The sequence below is a fragment of the Pyrgilauda ruficollis genome, unplaced genomic scaffold (assembly GCF_017590135.1).
Source record: "Pyrgilauda ruficollis isolate IOZ18807 unplaced genomic scaffold, ASM1759013v1 scaffold73, whole genome shotgun sequence".
Taxonomy (NCBI): domain Eukaryota; kingdom Metazoa; phylum Chordata; class Aves; order Passeriformes; family Passeridae; genus Pyrgilauda; species Pyrgilauda ruficollis.
Window position 1 is genome coordinate 3,128,324 of NW_024529155.1, and position 20,952 is coordinate 3,149,275.

The 20,952-nt window shown below is 42.2% G+C and overlaps 1 protein-coding gene across 3 annotated transcripts in view; it reads left to right on the plus strand.

Moving 5' to 3' along the window:
* LRP6 (LDL receptor related protein 6) overlaps nt 1-17,871 on the plus strand; it is a 117,712-nt gene extending 99,841 nt beyond the window's left edge. For 2 of the 3 annotated variants that reach the window (XM_041485971.1, XM_041485973.1), the window contains 8 exons: nt 738-947; nt 2,186-2,311; nt 3,655-3,891; nt 5,552-5,662; nt 7,459-7,689; nt 8,469-8,605; nt 9,775-9,872; nt 11,914-17,871. In XM_041485971.1, coding sequence (XP_041341905.1) covers nt 738-947; nt 2,186-2,311; nt 3,655-3,891; nt 5,552-5,662; nt 7,459-7,689; nt 8,469-8,605; nt 9,775-9,872; nt 11,914-12,205 — 1,442 coding nt within the window. In that variant the 3' untranslated portion in view covers nt 12,206-17,871. The remainder of the gene's footprint in view (nt 1-737; nt 948-2,185; nt 2,312-3,654; nt 3,892-5,551; nt 5,663-7,458; nt 7,690-8,468; nt 8,606-9,774; nt 9,873-11,913) is intronic. The other variant, XM_041485972.1, reaches the window with a different exon arrangement.
* The last annotated feature ends 3,081 nt before the right edge of the window (nt 17,872-20,952 follow it).

Consider the following 20,952-nt stretch of genomic DNA (forward strand, 5'->3'; position numbering starts at 1 on the left):
GCAACTGTTGGCTGTGTTCTGTTCATGTGGAGAGTTAACCATGAAATGTGACAGTTGCTCTTGACTGTATTAATGCCAGAAAATCTGGCATAGAAATCAACAACAATTCAGAGGTGTAAGGCCTCTTGTCTGGTGATTGCTAAAGGAATTCAGGAAAGTAAGTCTTTGCTAGAAAGAAAGGAGCATTCCCAATTTAGCACTAGCAGCTTAGCGAAGGTAATGTAGCTGAAAGAAAAGAACATGAGGAAGTCAGAAGTGTTAATCTCATCATTCATGTGAGAAGTCCTAATTACCCTGCTTTCACTTGGAATTTATCTTGTATGGGTTAGCTGAAGCCAATAATCCATTTTCTTATTCCCCGTTGTATGGCAAGACAAAGCAATTAATCTCTCAAAAAGGGAAAAAAGAATGAAAAGAACTAGTTATTTCCATCATATTGATAAGAGACTCATGAGAAAGGCTCATGAGAGATGACCCCCTCCACTCCAGGTGCTTCTTAAATACACTAGATATTTTTTGAGCACAAAAACTCTCTTCTTGGTGAAAGCTGAAAAAAAATTTGATCATCTGTCTGCAAAATGCATTAGTCTTGCATCAGAGGACCCAGAACTGCCTGGATTTTTGTAGTATGCTTACCTAGTAGCATAAAAGTAGTGAAAAATAATGGTGTGAGTAGTGTAGAAGATGTTTCTGACAGTTTTGCGTAGTAGAACCAAAGCACTCTCTCCCTTCTGCAGGTGCTAACAGGATCGTTCTGGAAGACTCCAATATCTTGCAGCCTGTGGGACTAACTGTCTTTGAGAACTGGCTGTACTGGATTGACAGGCAGCAGCAGATGATTGAGAAGATTGATATGACTGGTCGAGAAGGACGTACAAAGGTCCAGGCTCGTATTGCACAACTCAGTGACATCCATGCTGTGAAGGAGCTCAACCTGCAGGAATACAGTGAGTGCAATCCCTGCTTGCAGGTGCAAACAGGGCCTGTGAGACTCGAGCCAAGAGACACGAGCCTGTTGTGCCTTGTTGCTGATCAACATCAGTGCAGATGGAGGGGGTGAGAAGTTGGTATCGGTGCTGTTAGGTTGTTTCCTTCAGGCACTTGGCAACAGACTGGAATTCTATCAAAACTCCAGCATCATGTTTTGTTGCTGATGACAACTTGATTGGTAGTCCCATCCAGGCACCTGGCATTTGAGTGTCTCTAGACACAGTGGAAACATCCTGTTATCCCTAAGAGAGGACTTTCTGGATCATGCTAGTGCGTTGCTATTGGGTGTTCACTGTTTAGGCAAGCACAGCTCTCAGGGCCTGTCACCAGCTGTCAATGTTTCAGTGGACTGCCTGCCTTGAAGGCAAAGTGAACAATTTTTGGTGGTGGTATTTCATACCGAAAGGGAATTGACAGAAGAGCAATGTTGCATTGCACAAAGGAAGTGTGTATTAAATAGCAATTTGTGTTGATCATGGCTGCACGTTAAAAAGTTTCTGCTTACCAGGCCTTTCCACGCACACATGCTTGAAGTGGTGGGAGATGAATGGTTAAAGCAGGAGAGTTGCTGTCATCCTGGAGGAAATAGGCCTGGTTAGTAGGCTGTGGTGCATGCCTTGGAGAAATATGTAGAAAAATGTCTGGGGATGTTTAATTAAAACATCAGTGCAGACTACTACTAGTTTTGTGTGCTATTAATCTCAGTAAATCTGTCAGGAGTTCCAAGAGAAGTATGTTGTCCTTATTAAACATTAAAATGAAGAGACATATTTATCTAGAGCATGTTAATTTGAGTTTCAGAGATTGTGTGGAAGCTTCAGAATTTGTAAATTAGAAAAGTTTATTTTTTTAATGGTCTTTGGTAGAGAAAATGAAGTATGGAATCCAAGACATCTTTTTGTATTGCTAATGTGTGATTTGCTGTGGAGAACTACTGCTACCTCACACAAGAAGCAAAATGCTTTGAGTACTGTTTTAGTATAAATTCTTAGAGTAGTTTCAGATCATGGAGAGTTACCAATGTATAATTATAGATGTGTGTAAAGGGAGAAATACACACAACAAAATACAACATTAACAGAGATTTTTCATTAATCCTCTCCCCAGGAGGTAGGGGGTAATGAAGAAATGACTGAAAGGTCATAAAATAGTTGGGGATTTCTTATCAGTCCCTGTCTTATTTTTAAAATCCTAGGACAACATCCGTGCTCTCAGGATAATGGTGGCTGCTCCCACATTTGCATTGTGAAGGGGGACGGCTCCACGCGCTGCTCTTGCCCCGTGCACCTGGTGCTGCTGCAGGATGAGCTGTCCTGCGGAGGTGAGTCCTTCCCAAGTTCTGTGCCACTGAGCTCTTAGCTTTGGCCTTGGGGAGGGTCTCCATCTGCAGGGATGGCTTCTGAGCCAGAGGAATGTGACAGTGCACCAGGTGCTGTTACACACCTGTACAGACTCACCTCTTTCCCTCCACCCTCCAGCTAAATTTGCAAGTATTGAGAAGGAGTAAGGGAAGAAGAAAAAAATCCCTAACTGTTGAAAAAGGATTTCTGTTCACCCTTTCTACTTAAGACTTAAGACTCAACCTATTATTTCAACTTGATTCTCTAATTGTATGATTTTTATTACTTTTTGCTGTCACTCCCCATGTTCTGCCTTTTCAGGCAGTGGTAGATTCTCACATTCTGCCACATTGCACAGCCTGTGCTGTTTTGTTCTTCTCTGTTGTCTTCCCCAAGCTCACCCTGTGCGTGACTTTCTGAACTGCAGTCCCAGAAGGGCAAGTTGCCTCCTTCCATGGAGATATGGCCACTGTAGCCCACGCCCTGGTGTCTCCAGGGGTGGGGCTGGAAGAGGGGAGAGGACAGGCACTTTGGTGCCACTGGACTGAATGGATTTATTATGCAATCATCTCGCCATCGAGGCGACGTGTGGTCTCACAATGGAACAAGAGTTAACATAATCCAGATATTTTCTCAGAGCAAGTTTAGTACCAGGCCAAAAAGCCACAGGAGGAAAGGGGGATTAAAAAAGGGAAAAGATCCACACTTACTTACTGACTAAGATTAACAGTTAATGTAGTAAATGTTAAATAACAGCTAACAGATATGTTGAGGTAGTGGAACTTGCCTAGATGGAGCAGTTTTTTGTTTTAAAATAATTTTGACTGAATAGAGCTGTGAAGGGCACATAACTAGACACCGAGTCACAGTGCATTCATCTCCAGCACACTACATCCTTTTAACATCTTCTATACAATGACTGTCAAACATGAAAAAGAGAGTAAGCAACTGGCTGTGTATACAGTGGTGTTGCAGGAAAGGGAGAGTTGAAGAGTGTGATGACTTTGACTTGAAGTCTTACTAACAGAAAGGTGTGACAGTCTGAAGTGGGAAGGGAAGAAAATAAATGTGTTTTGAGTGTGCGTGTTTCTCTGTTCCTCTTGTTCTTCGTCTGTCAAGCCTTTGTTGATGTGAGCCTGCATCAGTCACACTGGCCTCAAGGTCTGCAAAAGTGGCTGTGAACGCAGTGGCTGTGGAAGTGACCTTGTGGCACGTTGTTCATCAGCTGCTTTGTATAGGAAAGCAGCTGAGCTCTTGTCCTGTCCTGATCTTCTGTTTGTTCACCTGGATGTTTAACTTCTATTTGTTTGCTTGATTTTCAAAGAACCACCAACATGCTCCCCTCAGCAGTTCACCTGTTTCACAGGTGAGATTGACTGCATCCCGGTGGCCTGGCGCTGCGATGGGTTCACTGAGTGTGAGGACCACAGTGACGAGAAGAACTGCCCAGTGTGCTCTGACAGCCAGTTCCAGTGTGAGAGTGGGCAGTGCATAGACAGTGCCCTGCGCTGCAACGGGGAAGCCAACTGTCAGGACAACTCGGATGAGAAGAACTGCGAAGGTACGGAGGATACTGCCAAGTGGGATGGAGATGTACCTGTCACAGGGACACTGGGAGGAGTACCAGTGTTATTGCTGAGTAGGATTTGAAAAGATCCAAAGTTCTGCTGGTTTTTAAACGGGTCTGTTAAACAGAAGTTATTTCATAACTCCATACTTTTCGTTTCTCTACCGTGAAGTGGAAATTAAGAGTGATATCCATCAAAGTGGCTTAAATGCTGTTTGTGAAAAGTACTATCAAAAATGGCATGATTAAGCTCTAAAAACTTAGTATCTGGGAGCGAACTACAAAGTGGAGCAAATTCTTGTCATGGCTTTTTGTGTGCCTTGTAAAAGTTTTGGGATTGTTTATTTTACAACACCTGAACAAAATGAGCTTTTCTGAATAAGTGAGAGACAGAGGAGATTTCTGGAGACCTCCTTCGACAGAGCACAGCAAAAGAGAGAGTATTTAAGCTGTCTTTACAGAGGGAAGTGCTGTTGCCAGCACAATGAGAATTAAGTTCATTTTGGAAAGGACAGGTTTTGCTGGTGAAATCTGAACTGCTCCACCACTACAAAACATGAAATCTGAGCAAACTCATTCTTTCCCAATTGCAGATGTAGTGAAGAGTTGTAGGGACAGCTTGTAAGCTTGAAAGGATGCTTCTTCTTTATATCTTTTCAGTGCATTTTCCTTCTTTGAGGAGACTGTTGAAATGACTTTAAATCAAGGCTAAATTCCTTTCCAAAAGATGTGCTCCAGCTCAAACTAAAACAGAGCTGGAATTCCTGTGTGCTGAAAGGTGATTATTAGCCAGCTGAGATGCTGACATCTGAAAATGTGTTGTGCAAGTTAGCTTCCCAGTTGTCATTCAGCAACTGGAGATGTCAGACTAGGGGCTGTTTATCACCTTCAAAGTGGTCCTGTTGCTGAGAGTATTCAAGTTCATTACAAATCAGAAAAGCCTTTAGTTTAACTTCTTAATTCAGCTGAAGACAAAAAAGGATTTCTGGATTTATGAGAAACAGGAGGCAGGAATATGTAGAAACAGCAGCAGCCAACACCTTGCCTGCAGCACCTTTTATTTTTTCAGTGTACTAGCAAAGCTTGAGTTTTATATTTTGTCCTTTGTTTCAGTTTAAAAACATAATATCAAGTCAATATATTGTCTCATGATTGAGGACTTTTCTGGTTTACAGGAAGAGCACAAGGACATCAAGAAGGACATTTATCTTTCTTAAACAATTTTATTATCATGGTTTGGCAGATTTATTTTTCATAACTTAATTCTTCTCTCTTATATTACAGTAAATGCTTGGGTTTGGAGATTCTTATGGTAATATTGCAATAACCATGTCCTGGGATAAGTGCCTGTCTTCTCAATGGCCTCTGAGTTATTTTAGATGAGGGTCACTTTATCTTGTAGTGTTCTTACTGTAAGCAGGCAGTAAAGCCCCGGTACCAGTGTGCGCTATCCTCAACAGAACACTGAGTCACTTGCTCTGCATGGTTCACGTGACTGACTGACAGTGTTCCACTGGCTACTTCCAGAAATGAAGCTTGCAGCACTCCAAGCTCTCCCAAGATACTCCTGATTGTATGCTTTGGTGTCTTTATTTCTTAATGATTTTCAAGAGACGTTTCTGGTGCTGACTGTTGGCATGGGGGTTCTTTGCAGTGCTGTGTTTAACGGATCAGTTCCGCTGTGCCAGTGGGCAGTGCATCGGGAAAAGCAAGAAGTGTGATCACAACCTGGACTGCAGTGACAGCTCTGATGAGCAAGGATGTTGTAAGTGTACTGCCTGAGACTGGAGACTTGGTTGCAGCATCCAAAATTTGCTTCTCACCTTTCCTACAAGTTTGATTTTATTCTGCCAAGCAGACTGAATTAGCTGTTCCCAGAATTAATGCTTCATAACTGCTGTCATGCAATTAATGCCCAATGTGGTGGAATAGGAATAACAAAAATAATTAGTATTCTGAACAAGTAGTTTCTGAGGCAGAGAATGCCTGTTATGTTTCTTCTTACTTTTTTTTAAATTTTAAAAGAAGTAAAAGGTTTGTTTTACTATAATGTTTATGTGCTGAGTTGGTGCAATATTAAAAAAATATTTACTGGCATGAGGCGTTCATATATAACTTCTCTGCTTTGTGGTTCTCTCATCCAGAGAATTAATAGCAGGTGCTTTTAGAATCAGAGGAGCACTCTGTTTATAGAGTAAACCTTCTAAAATTTCTTTTTTTTTATCTTGAAAGGATGTAATTCTGAGCTTGATTTCTGATTTGTAACATGTGATATCCCCTACCTTGAAATCTCCAGGGCTCTACAAGAAAGCCACTGCCTTTAAAATTCCAACTCAAAAGTTCACTTTCACTGTTGGTGCTTTAAAAGAAATTGTAAATAGGGACATCTTGTCTTGTGTTAGAGATCCATATACCACAGCTGGCACACAGATAATTTGAAAATGCAAAGCCAGAGTTGGACCCTTGATCTTAGGAAGGAGTATTAAGAGATGATCTGTCATGCTACCAAGTCACTAGTGACATTATCACAGGCTTGTGTAGTTTCCTTTATTAGATTTTGTATGTTCTCCAGTTTTTTAACAGAGGATGGAAAATTGGCCCACCCAGAATAAGATGGCAGTTGTCACCATCCCTCTTTCACTATGATCAGAAGTCTGTTTACTTATCTCTGTAGACTGTGACAAGCTGGTTCAAGTGTGGGTTTGGTGTTCAGGGAGAAGAAAATGTGTTGAGAAAAAAACTTTCAGTAATGCGTAAGATGTAAAACACTGACTAGAACAGAAAATACTTTAAAGTCTGCCTTTCTTGTCAAATTCATGAGCACAGGCAGGGGGTTGTCAGTTACTCCCAGAAATGTCATTGCTTAGAATTGGTCTTGTTGGGAAAGCCACTCATTTTGACTGTTAAATAATTGTTTTGGGTACAGATTCCTTGTAAGGTGGCATCTCAGGCTGATGCTCAGCTGTATCTGTAACCATAAGTCTAGGTCAGATGTGGAGTAGTTTGGGTAGTTTAATAAACAGCAGCAACCCCCAGATTCATCACTGCTGAACAGTCACGGTGGTGCTCCATAAGTGATTGCTAGACTGCTGAGAAAAGGGAGTGCCAGTCTGTTACCCTGATAGCCGAGGTGTGACATGAAAAGCAGTTGTTGCCATCTTCGGTGACAAGAAAAGCACAAGAGGAGTCCCCTGCACAGTGTCATCTGGAGATGTGGCTGCAGGTGTTGTTCATCAAGTTCAAAGGAAAGCTCTGCTTGTCAGCCTGAAGCAAGAACACGGCCATCACTCCCCCTGCACATGCATGTTCTTACTACTTATTTCCTGTTATTTGTGATCGGAAAAACCTCATGGCATGTTTGGAGGTCATCTTGGAGGCTGCAGGTAGCCCTTATGGACACTCAGAGTCTTTGAACAGACCTGTCCTAGGGCCTGTTTGTTCCTCCCATATATTAAGTTGAAAGTTGTTGTCTGCCTACAGAAGGGGAGGAAAGTGGAAAGATGCAAGAAAAACTGATGTTGATCTAAACTTACATGGTCTGATTTTCCTTTTCCCTTTTAGACACAACGGAGGAACCTGCACCACAGCCCAACAACACCATAGGCTCCATCATTGGTGTGATCCTTACGGTCTTTGTGGTGGGAGCAATGTACTTCATCTGCCAGAGGGTGCTGTGCCCACGCATGAAGGGTGATGGGGAAACCATGACCAATGATTACGTGGTGCACGGGCCAGCCCCAGTGCCTCTGGGCTATGTGCCTCACCCCAGCTCTCTGTCAGGGTCTCTCCCTGGTAAGTAAAGGGGATGATCCTTGTCCCTGGCACCCCACAGCTGCACTTGAGGATGCTGTGCCTCTGTGTACAGGAAATGTCTGCTCCAGATGCAGTTCTTGGAAGCTGTGGGAAGCCAGGACCGCCAAGGCTTGTTGCCATCCTTCTTCACAATAATGAACTGCTATTGTACCTGTGTTGTTCACAAGCATTTAGGTACTTAGCAGAATCTAAGCTTCAATAAATGCACACATTGTGCACTTTCTTCTTTTGCTACTAAGGAATCCCCTTTCTGGGCTATTGTAGCACCAGCAAAGTTTCACAACAGTACAGGGTAAAGTTACACAGAGTTATATTCATGGGACTTTAAACATTATGTGATTATTTTTGGTAGGTTTGCAGTCTAAGTTTGTATGCTTGTGAGACTTCTTGCCAAGTCTGTAATGATCAGCAATAACTTTGGTCTCAGCTTATTTCATTTAATGATGAATTTTCCAGTACCAGTCCAAGCACTGGTACTTGGTGCTACTGCTGTTTAAACAGTAAAACTTAACCACAACATTTTGCTTCATCTATATGTGTTGCTTCTGTATATATTGATTAAATATGTACTGTAACTTGTGGCTTTTAGATCCAGCAGGCTCCTCTCAGAGCATAATTTGGTTTTAATACCAAGATAATTAATTTTGGGTTTGCAAGTTGTGCTTATACTGCTGTTGTCCTCTAGATTATTTTTTTAAGCTTCATTTGTTTGTGAATTGAGGAAGAATTGAGTACTGACATACATCTCTGTTCTTCAGGTATGTCTCGAGGTAAATCTGTCATCAGCTCCCTCAGCATTATGGGAGGGAGCAGCGGCCCACCCTATGACAGGGCCCATGTTACAGGAGCCTCCTCCAGCAGTTCTTCAAGTACCAAAGGCACTTACTTTCCTCCAGTAAGTCATTCTGTTATTCATAAACCTTTAATAACTTCCAGGGAAGTGACAGTGTCTTTCTAAAGGTTAATCAATGGACAGATTAATGTTTTGATATAGAATTCTAGTCTAATAAACTTGTTTGGATATGGAGTAAGTGATTTTGAAAGGGAAGAGGATTATCTTTTTCCAAAATGGTCTAGAAATTTTCACTTAATTAAAAAAAAAAGTTGTGAGAGAGCTCAGTGCCAGGAAGAAAGACATTAGATTGAATGTCAGGAGAGATGAAAAAAATCTCTGTAGATGTTGAGCAGCTCTGGCAGAGAGATCTCCTTTCATTATACTCTGCCATGTGCCTCTGAAGGTAAAACTAAGGTTGATTTTGTACAGACCTTTCAAGGAATTAAAATGAAGCTTTGTGTCATCTGTCTTACAAGTGGCAGGTAAATAAGTAAACAAGTGTTTTGCAGCTCCATAACATCCCTCCATCACAAATGTGCAGTGTGCTGCACTAGTGCTGTATAACAGTTGGTGCCAGCCCTAGAGAGCTCCCTGTCTCTTCACTTCTGGCATCTGTGGTGGCTGGTTTGGGTATTTTTATGGAGCTCACCAAGCCACTGTTGAGTGTTAAAGAGTCCCATGCTTGGTCAGTGAAGGCTGGAATCTTCAACTGCTGGTTTTCAGTTCTGAGAATCAACTGATCAGGCTTCACATCTGCTTTAAATTAATCCAAATACATGGAGTAAGAACATGCCTGCATAGGGAAGGAATGCTTGCCTTGGCCAGCACGCTGCAAGTATTATAAGCAGAGCAATACTGCAGCTTGCAGGAGCAGAGATCTGCCAGTCTGCCTTGGGCAGTGGTGTCCCTAGTGACAACCTAGAATTGAACAGCTTGCTGCAACTTTACTTCTCAGCACTGGCTATGTCAAAATAGCCAAAGCAGTCAGTGTTTTTTGAGAAGAGCTTAGTAGTAGCCAATAAGAGTGGCAACAAATGGCATTTCCAGGGTCTGCTTAAGAGCTGGGGAATAAACAGAAAAAAAATCCTGTTTGCTGGGAGGGCTATGTATGCAGTTCTTTACTTAAGGTTCCTATTAGACAGTACAAAAAACTATAAACTGGTGTTTTCTCAAGTTCCCTTTGTATCTTTCCTTTTTAAAAGTGCCTTTTTTCCTTTCTTACTCCTTAGATTTTGAACCCACCACCATCACCAGCTACTGAACGTTCACATTATACCATGGAATTTGGTTATTCTTCAAACAGCCCATCCACTCATAGATCCTACAGGTAATTACTGTTACAATAACTTCTGTCAGGATCAAAGCAGTTAGTGTAGAAAATGCAGAATAAAGGCAGCCTCTGCTCTGTAAGAATTACAATCAAAGCCCTAATTCTGCAAGCACTAAACTGGTGCTTAAATGGGCTCACGTGTACCGTGTCACTGCTGCCTGTGTGGAAGTGCAGCACTGTTTGAGGTAAATCATGCACTAAGTGGGTAGTGATACATCCCTGGGGTATATTCCTTAGGGAGAATGACAGCACTCATCACAAAACTAACTACATGCCAAAAGAAATGCAGTGCCATGAGTATTTTTGAGCCAAAAAAACTTACCCTGGAGTGAACCCTGCCTTTTTTAGGCTTCTGCCATAAATAATTTGTTACGTAATTATCAGAAATTATAAGCAAATACCCTGTGGAGGAAAAGTTGGCAAGATAAAGGCTAATAAGTCAGAAATAACATTAATGTTGTTGTGTAGATAAAGCATAGAATTTCTAGTTTGACACATTAAGGGTTAATATCTGGAAAAGATTGCTAACCTTTTGCTTTATTTTCTCTTGACTAGTATTTATGAGCATGCATTTTATCTCTGTTTGAATGTATTTTTCTTACCTTCCCTGTAAGAATGCTGGAGTTAGTTATGATTTTATAGCAAGTTACCAAAAATAGAGCAACAGACCCCTGCTACCCAAGGGTGTAAAGGTTCCCCTCCCAAATCACCAGTAGATGTGGTCAGTGAGAAGAGAGTGCTGTATTTGTGTGAAAGATGTCCCTCCCTAACACAGAGCCTTTGGGGGCTTTGGGTAATGAGGTCTCTGGGGCTGAACAGACATCTCTTCTCCATTAGCAGAAAATACGGCCTCTGTTGTGCAGAAGGTCAGACCAGATGTTTATAATGATCCCTTGTAGCCATATGAAAAATCTTTTGAAATTACAAGTAATTTTCTAATGAAAGAAACCAAATTCGGGCACCAGCATGGGTCATCTGCTGGTTAGCTGATGTGACTTTCAGTATTATAAATTATATTAGGGATGTAGCATAGGGCTTGGTATTTTCCAAATGCTCCCCCACGCAAAAATAAACTGCTCTTGCTGCTTCTGATCTTAGTTCTCTCCTAATATTCTGACTTGACTATAGAGGAGCTGCATCCCTCATGTTCCCAGCCACTGACTGTGATGCTTGGAGTTGTAGTTACCATGCATTTCCCTTTCTAATTTGTTTCCTTGAAACTATCTTAGGCTCATTTTAAAAGATGTTTTGTGGTAGCAGCCTTTGAGAATTTCATCCCAGTTACTTCTCTAAGGAATGTTTCTCCTGAGTGCTATGAGTGTGCCCAGTAATTTTCAGTCTTCTGTCGGGGCCCTGGAAGTTAGTATCCAGAAACTGCCTAATGGAAATATAATTGCAACACAGCTGTTACAGAGGCACATGCACACCGGTGCCCTCCCTGCCCCACTGTCTTAGGAGCAACTTTTTCTACCTCTATTAAGCCCTTAGGGAGCCTCTTGTGTGAGAGACTGTTCTCAGGCACTGCTCCTTTCTGTGGCACAGCACCAGCTCTTACAGGTGCTCCTTGCATCTCTGAGCAGGCAGTGCCAGGGTCACTGGAAACATCTGGAAACTGGGAAGCACTGAGCAAACCTGGGCTCTCCAGTGATCTTGGCATCAGGGAGTGCTGCGGGTAGCAGGGAACTTCAGCCCATCCAGTTCCACCCTCTGCCACGGGCAGGGACATCTTCCACTAGACCAGGTTACTCCATGCCCTGTCCAGGGATGGGGAACTAACAAACACTATGGATTAAATTAACCCAAAGGGGATGATAGAATACTTACACCAGACGTGGCCCACTGTCCAATTCCAGCATTTTGGAGCACAAAATTCATTTCCCACGAGTAAAGCCCAACGCTGTAGCCCTTCTGCAGGGAAGCTTGGCAAGGACATGCTGTGCATTACTGCAGAGGTTGCCCTGCTTTCTGTTCCCACCTTGCCATATCCCCTTTGAGGAAGGAAAAGTGACCCTTTTCCCGCTCCATCTCCCCGCCGCAGCTACCGGCCCTACAGCTACCGGCACTTCGCGCCGCCCACGACGCCCTGCAGCACGGACGTGTGCGACAGCGACTACGCCCCGAGCCGCCGGCTGCCCGCGGCCGCCGCCAAGGGCTACACCAGCGACCTCAACTACGACTCGGAGCCGGTGCCGCCGCCGCCCACGCCGCGCAGCCAGTACCTGTCTGCCGAGGAGAACTGCGAGAGCTGCCCGCCGTCGCCGTACACGGAGCGCAGCTACTCGCACCACCTGTACCCGCCGCCGCCGTCGCCCTGCACGGACTCGTCGTGAGGGGCAGCCCCCCGCCCCGCGCCCGCCGCGCTGTAAATACGGAAGGTTCCGCTGGGGACGGGGGGGAGGGAGCCGCGCCTGCGGGAGCACAGTGTACAGTTCAGTGTGGGGAGGAGGGGCGCTGAAGGTGTTTGTACAGAAGAGTTTAAAAAAAAAAAAAAGAAAAAAGAAAAAAAAGGATATTTATATATTTTCTTAAACAGCAGCTGCTGCTTGTGCCATAAGAAGAGAAAATTTTTGTATAAAAGAACCCAGACGTTTGTACAAAAAGTTTTTATTTTTGCAAGTGGAACACAAAAACATGCCTTAATCCAGTGAAGTGACTGAGCACATAAGGAAATGGAAGGACTGGGATATGTTTCTTGTCCAGTGAGGTGATACGTGGGTTTTGTCAATACCAAAAATGTTTAAAGTAATTAATAATAAAGAAGTCCGTCTCAGAGCAGCATACCATAGCTACTTGGAAGTAGCCAAATAACCTCTATGTTAACTGCAGAGGGCCAGCAACTGAAGTTAAACTTGAAAATGCAGTCAGGACAGATATTAACCTTACACAAAGGGCTTTGTTTTCTACAGGAATACAGCAGTCGTAGCAGTGAATCCAGAAAATCAATTGCACACTTTTTTAAATGAATGCACCTCTGTTTTTCTTTAATGCATTTAACAAATGAGAGCGTTTAAAGCTTTCTCCCTGCTTCTGGAATTTCAGTTATTTTTGTTGGGTGTATCTTAAAATTTGGTTTTTAACCCCAGTTAGGTTTTCTTGTCTTTTCTTCATCCTTTCTTCCTGCCCGTGTCACTTAAATTCATGATATTTCTATTTAAAGTACTGCTAGAACTGGGCTGCTGTAAATGCCGGGTTTTCTCCTAATTAGCCTTGTCGTGCAGTGATTATCATGCTATACATTACTCTCCTCATTTTGCCAGCATGGTAGGACTCTGTTTTGTACCAGGTCAGTACGATTCTCACATCATTGACAAGGGTAATATGCATATACCTGAATGATTTTTAGTCCCTTAAAAAAGAAAATCTTATTTTGACCTAGTGCCCACAAAATGTCAAATATTTTTATACCGCATATAATATAGACAGCATATTTATAATCTATAAATTTAACCATGAATTGTTAGTTTTACTGTAAATGAATAATATATCCTTGCAGTACTTCCAGTGTATATTGATATCACAGTATACAAATCATATATATATATATATATATATATTTTTTTTTTTTCTAGTAAGGAAGCATTTAACTTTCAGTGGAACAGCTGTCCATAAGAAAAATAGATGTTTTGCTCATTGGAAGGGGTTCCCCTGCTGTATTAACTGCTCATGTTTTCTTTGTGTTAGGTAAAGCCAGTTTTTCTCAGTATGATTTTGACATACCTCCTCTTTTGCGTGGTGTGAGTTTAATACTTAAGTATTAACCGCTGTGAATGTCAAATTTCAAGATATTCTTAACCAAACCATTTTATATTCACATCTCTATTTTTGTATATTGTCATATTTAGCCCCTTCTCCCATCAGCCTCACCGTGGTGATTTTGACAGGGAGATTATTAATCAAGTGAAAACATCATTTGTGCAGTTTAAGGGGCAACCTAGGATATTGTTAACTCCTCTTGGACTCCAGTGCAGTGCTTTGAATTTGTAGGTTGCAGCAGAGCACACAGTATACCTGGTCTGAGATGGCATTGTGCATTTGCACCTTCTTTTGACATCACATCCAGTAAAGGTGCTCAGTGCCTTCACAGACTGGCCCTCTGAGTCTTCTCTCTCAAAACAAAGGTCCTGGGAGCTCCTGCCTCCTCACCTTTGGGTATGGAATGGGGATAGCAACTTTCCAGAGGCGCCTTTTGGGTTTTATTGTTCTCTGTTGCTTCCTTCGCAGCCAGTTTCAACTAAAAGAGAAGCTATCTGAAAAGATGGCATGGGCTTGCAATTGATGCTGTTGACAAAATTAGTGACAAATTATTCTTGTTAGCTGCCACTCATGTGGAGTACTGGATCCTCATTTGGTTTCAGCTCCAAGGAAAACTCTGTCATTGGGATTCCATCTGTAATAAAAGGGTTTTTCCTACTAGTGCAGAATACCTTAAACAGCCTTGGTGATCTCCAGGCTATTGTTGGTCTCTGAAGATGGCATACTAAGGGGGTTTTTGCCCAGCTGCATTCTAGGTTTCTAGGAATTGTGGTAGCTGTTCTTCTGGCTCTTCCTTGCTGGTGGAGAAGCTTCCTTGTGTTGTCCAGCAGGATGGATGTTGAGGAGGGTGTTGTGAACTATAAGGGAACTGAAAACCATATATATGAAGGGGGGAGGGCGGGTGTGTCGGGGTGGGGGTGAGGCTGGCACACCGATGAGAATTAGAATTTCTCTGTTGTTTACATTTTTTCATGTGCAGCATTCCGTGTGGGGTTCACATGCGGAAACTTGCACTAATGAACTCAGAAGAATATTGTATTGTTGTATCTCAGTCCAAGTGCTTGTACTGCAATGGCAATGGTCTCTTCTTGCAAAATGCTTTTTTCTCAGTGTGCCAATTTCTTTTTGAAAAACTCCAGGATGGTTGAGCTTAAGGAGTGGTATCCTCTTTCTGGTGCAGCTGGACTGCCTCACTGAGGCATCCCCTTGGAGGGAGCTTCCTGCAGTCAATCTGTCTGTTAATTACAAGCAAGAATTTGTTTAGAAGAAAGATATTCTCTGCATATGGCTCATGCTGCTTCCTGTGCTGGTTTACATCCACATAACCCAACTGAAGTCAGTGGGGTTGCCATAGAATTCCATGTAGGACTTGATCAGGTCTTTCTGATACAGATGTTTCAATTTGTGCATCAAATATTTTGGGTGCCTCTGGGAGGTTCATGAGAGGGGAAGTGGACAGGCTGGGGTTTTTCACTGAAAATACCCAGCACAGAGAACAGGCTATTCCTGTCTGAGCAGGAGGCTGTGATATGATTTTGTAAATACATGTATTTTCTCAGGAAATCTGGAGTAAATTTTTGAAAGATCTACTGATTTGTGAAGCTCCTCTTGGGCAGATCTCCAAACTATTGATGTGACCAGTACCCACACCTGACACATTCCCAATGGATAAATGCTGAGACTGAACATTTTCTCTTTGTTCCCCTTTGGCACCGAGCCAGTTGTGATTCATATTCTCTCTCTCTCTCTTAGTGAGGATCATCTTTTCTCCTGCTTCTCCAGTTGACTGAGGTATTGGGACTGTAGATAACACAGACATGCCCATTCAGGAGATTGCTGAAGTGGGTTTGTAGCATTAGCATGGAAGGGATCTCACTGATGGCAGTGGAAATTGTTCCTTGTCCTTCCAGTTAAGCATAAAGGTCCTTATCCTACAGCATCAGGTACAGTAGGGCATTGACACAGGGGCCCTTGTGTACTTTTTCCTCTCTGTAGATACTGGGCAGTTCTAGCTGGCTGGTGATGGGAATAGCTGGCATGCCCAGTCTGTTGTAGCTAAAAACAGAACATCACAAATTACAGCATAATTTGTTGAAAATTAATTTTGCATGTTTAAATGGCAGCATTAGTGAGACCTTAGTCTACCTTTTAAAGTTCTACCTGGCATGTCATGGTGCATACAGTTCATGGCTTTCTAAGGGGCACTCTTCATTTCCCCACTGCTTTTGGATACCAAGGTATTTGTTAGGAAATAACTTCGATGTGATAAATGGATCATACACATGGCATCTGCATTTGAAAGAAAGAATGGTTTCCATGAATACAAATTCATGCAACCTGTGCACATACATTAAATGAAATATTTACAGAAATGCAAAATACGTAAGTGAGCCATTTGATATAAAAGGATTCATTTTGCTGCAAGTTGAAACTTTCTGCACCGTAAATTCTGTATTTCTGCCCCAGCATTTCCCTCCCCATGTGCAAGTACAAGTGTGCGTGCAGGTACCCAAATCTTTGATAATGGGCACTTACCCAAAGCTGATCATTTTCTCTTGTGCATAGATTCAGCCTCCCTGGCTCCCAGAGTGCCAATGCTGGGTGTTGTCCTGCTGTGTCTCACCCACCCTGGGCTCCTTTTGGCCAGGTTGTACGACAGACAGCAGAACACCTGAATTCTTCATGCTCTGTCAGGCCAGGCAGCAGAGGAAGCACATTTCTTACACTGTTCCCCTACTTCTGGAGTCCATTTTGCAGATGAGTAAAGCTCCTCTGTGTTTTTTTTAGGGACATGAAAAGCAGTCTGCTGCAGCCCTAGCCTAATTATGAAGAAAATTGCACCCAAACTGCTTGACATGGCAGGTGTTGCAGTCAGCTGCAAGTGAAGGTGCATGTGGAAAATCCCTGTCATTCCTATTTATTACTCTAATGGGCCTTGACGGTGTTGTGGTCTCCAGCTCTGCATTGCTTCTCTATTTATTCTCTAGAGATGGCTTCATTGGTAAGTCCTAAACACAGTTTAAGCTTTAAAGTAGTTAAACCTGTGCTAAGATGAAGAAAAGGCCACTGTCTTGAATATTACTTCCATTCCTGATTGCTTGGCAAATGTCAGATTGATTAATTAGGACCATTCTGGGGGGAACTGCTTGAGCTACAGAACTCCCTGGTCACACATGCTGTTGGATCAGATGACTTCTTCAAAATACCTCTTAAGAAGAAATCAAACACTTTTCTTTTCCTGACCTTTTTGCCTTGAGTGTGTTTGTCACACAGTATTGTTAGTGACAGAATCTGCTTCTGAACCTGTACTGTGCAGATTACTTATTAGTTCTGCAACAGAAAAATAACTGGCTCATTGAGTGCAAAAATAATTTAAGCATTGCTATTCAGAAATTGCTTTCTTAGCAATGAGATTTTTTAAATTGCATTTTGGTGTTAGTATGACTTGAAAATTAACCTTTAACTTAATGGCAGGTAACATATAAACGTTGCCAATAAGTTAGGAATGAACTAATAGCTTGAAAAGGGTTACGAAACAGTCAGTTTCTTTTCTAAAAGAAATCAAAATACAGTAGTGATCCAAAATTTTCTTCCTTTTCCATCTTATAAAAGGGAAGGGATTTGTAGCATTTATAGGGACTGGTGATTCACACCAGAACTGTGCAGGGCAGGGTAAGTAAAATGTTGGTGTTTTATTCAGGATTGTCCTAGCAGAGGGCAGGGTGGTTGTTACAAACTGTTGGAGAGGCAGTGTTCCCCTCTCTGGATGAACCAGGAGCAGCTCTGAAGTCCTGATTAAAATTGCTGCAACCTTAAGCCATGCAGGGGAGAGTCAGTGGAAAAGGGAAGTGTTTTTTTGTAAAGAGGATACCACCAGGCTTAAGCTGAACTAGCCTTGTTTGCAAGTGAAGGATCTGGTGCTGCTTTCAGATTTTAACTCTTTGTTTTGTTTTTGGTTTGTTTTGTTTTTTTTTTCTCAACTGTTTGTCATTGTCTTAAAGCAAGCTGGTGTCTCTTGTTCATCAACTTCAGTACGATGGTGCTTTGCAAGGATGTATTTATATTATAATGGCCAACATTTGGCCAGCCCTATTCACTCATTCACTAACTTTTTTTTTTTTTTTTGTAAAATAAAGTGCTTTACTTGTACGGTGTATATAAACCTTGTAAAAAATCCTTTGCAATTATTACTATAAACTGAGTTGTAACAAATGAAATGTTGATTTTTATAATAAAACTAAGAGTGAAAAAGGAGAAGTATGTTTCATTTTATTTCAGCATCTAGAGAACACGTAATTAAAGGTACAATGTGTGTCTTTGCTCTCCATAAAAGTCAGAATGGGCTGAGTTTTCTAATGCTGTAGAAGGCTCTGCAGACACATGGATTTGCAGTGCAACTGACGATATTTTAAAGCTTAAAGTCTCAATTAGTGATCCCTGAAATTGGTTTACAGGATAATACCAACCAGATTATTTTACCAAATGAATCTTTATCAGGTGCCAGGTGACCGTTTTGGACACTGCTGATTCTTCAAATCTCTGTTGAAATGTTCACCAAGAGAGAAGCGTTTAACTTCAAAATGTAAAAGAAATTCCCCCAACCTCTTATCCTGTTGCTGTAACAAGCAATCGGAGAAGAACCAGTTCTGAATTTATAAACTCAGCACAGAAATTCCCCACTCCACTCGCATCCACTGGTCTTGGGAAAAAATACATTTTTGTATGAGTTTGTATCTGGCTGTACTGAGACTCTTTTGCAGCTCCAATTTTTCTGCATGGAGGCCTGGACAAGTCACATACCACTTCCCTAAGTCAGGGTCTGCCCTTATCAATCTCACAGGGCATTGTAAAAACACCTCCCGTTCCCTCTCAGCCAGGGTGCTGCTGTGCTTACTTTGTTTCAAGGTGTTCCATTGACTTTGCCTGGAAAACAAGCCATTCATTTGGAGCTGCACGGTGCTGTGTTTTTCTCTGAAAAGGCCAGTTGGGAATTGCTGCAGGGCTGCAAAAGGCTCAACAGCCCTTCCTTTTTTTTTTTTTTTTCATTTAAACGGTGGTGGCTACATTTAGTGTCTGTGCAGTTGTAATATGTTGTGTAATAACAGTGAGGGGCCAGCTGCCAGTGCTTGGGGCCAGCCAGAGGGGAGCAGGCAAGCTGGAAGAGGAGATGGCATCAGGAATTATCTGACAAACCTCAGCAAGCCTTCTTCCTTCTCCCAAATTTCCCCTGTGAGCTGCACCTGTGTACAGCCTCTTTCCTGCCTTGCACCTCCCCTGCCTCTCTAATGAACACCAGACCTTGGCCTCTGAGGGCATTCCATGAGCTTTTGTGGCTCCTTCCTTAGCACAGAGCCATTGTCCTCGCTGTGGAATCACACTCCTGGGAATGCTGCTGGCACTGACTCTGCTTCTGGTGCAGAGGGAGCAGCAGGGGAGTCCTGACACTGATCCAGGTTTTAGATAAACATGTCCTGTGCTGAAAAGTCAAGGAAGAAATTACCAGAACGTGACACCCACTGTGGACAGGAGGAGAGTTTGGAAATTAATTTTTTATTTAAATGGCTCATGAGGCAATAGATGCTTTAAAAATATAAATCCATTGGTGCATTTTTCCTAACTTTGTGGGTTTTGGGAATGCTCTCTTTGATACAGACAAAGTGATTCCTCCCTAAATGCCACTGTATTCTTTCCATCCTGCAAATGTTTTAAGAAACCCTGTGGCTGCAGTATTGCTGTGCAGATGGCATAATATGGGCTGATGTTTTGAAGCACAGCTGTGAAGGATTCATTACTTGATGCAAGAAAACCCAATTTCAGATGCTTCTAATAAAAAACTGTTCCTCCAGCAGCACTAATAAAGAAGGCTGATGTCCTTGAAAAAATTCACTTCTCTCTCTTACTTTCCAGTGTGATGGTAAGTGGCCACAGGTCCACTCCACTCTGTGTTGCAGCTTGAGTAGTGGAAGAGGAAAAACAGATTTCCTCAAATTTTGAAAAAGAAAGGGAAGGGTTACCAATTGTCTCCTTCACTGGCGTCCCTCGGACTCCTGAAAATATCCAAAAAATGCTTAGGAGCAAAAAGTTAAAGTTTGTCATAAAGCTGGAATTGGAGGGACAGATTTTGGCAAATGGCAGCAGGTAAGGAAGAACTGCAGGACTGTCAGCACAGGGCACGTGGGAACGGGTGGGAAAGGGAGAGATGGGAGTTCTTTTGTTTAGGATACCTGGCTCCTTTGACCACATAGGTATTTCTTTCCTCTTCTCATTTAATGTTTGTATTGTCCTTCAGCTTTGGGTGGCTCCAAAATGAGGAGCAAAAAGTCAAGAGATGTAACCATCATGTCCCAGTTGTTAATTTCTTTGAGCTAATTTTATGTTGGTAATAAAACTTCTGTCTTTCCATGAGTGTAAAAGATAATGGGCAAAGCACCTGGGAGGGCTTGGCAATTCAGATGCATCATTTAATGTGGGATTTCTCCAACATCTTTTCCCAAAGGAGCTGGCCCTAGTCATTATGCACAATTAACTGCAGTTGCTGTCAGCAGGTATTTGGTGATTTCTTGGTGGATTTAGTCTCCAGCACGTGCTGGAAGCCAGCTGTAAGTCACTAAAAAGATTGTTTCAGAGAAAAGGATTTAGGGTGAGCTTTTTTTGGTTTTGTTTTTGGCAGATGATCTTCACTATTCCACAGTTGTGTGAGACCACTTCATATTTGAGATTTTCCCCTGCCAGCCCTATTCCTGTGTTATTTTGTGACATGGAAGAGTTGGTGAAAAGCAAAAAGTGCTGCAAGCAAAGATTATATTGAATGTGAAGATCCCTCCCCTATGTCCAAAGGTACTTTTCTTGTAAGTCTAAAAGTCCTTGGATGGAATTGAATTTCATGTACAGCATCAAGAGAAGAATGTTCCTCTGAATGCTCCTTCTGTTCCTTCTGCATTGCTATTGTGATAGTTTTATAGTTAATGATTTCTACTTTGGTTCCTTCCAGACATAATAAGTTCAGTGATCTGATGTATCTTTTACTTCTTGGTGGGCTTTTAATGTATTTTATATTATATATATTTATATATGCCTAGAAGAGATCAATGCCTTATTTGTAATTACAGCCATCTCCACTGTTTTCAGTGCATTTTTTTCAGAAAAAAAAACCACAGATGGTGGATTTTTGGTTTTATGTAGATTTTCATTTCAGAATGTGCTCAAGAAGCTGAAATCCCATCCTTCTTGGGAACAGCTACAGCAAAATGCTCAGCTCTGTGATAGCTGTGAGAGCACCAATCTTCACCCATCCTTGGGCTGCTAGAAAGAGGGACCCCGAGGC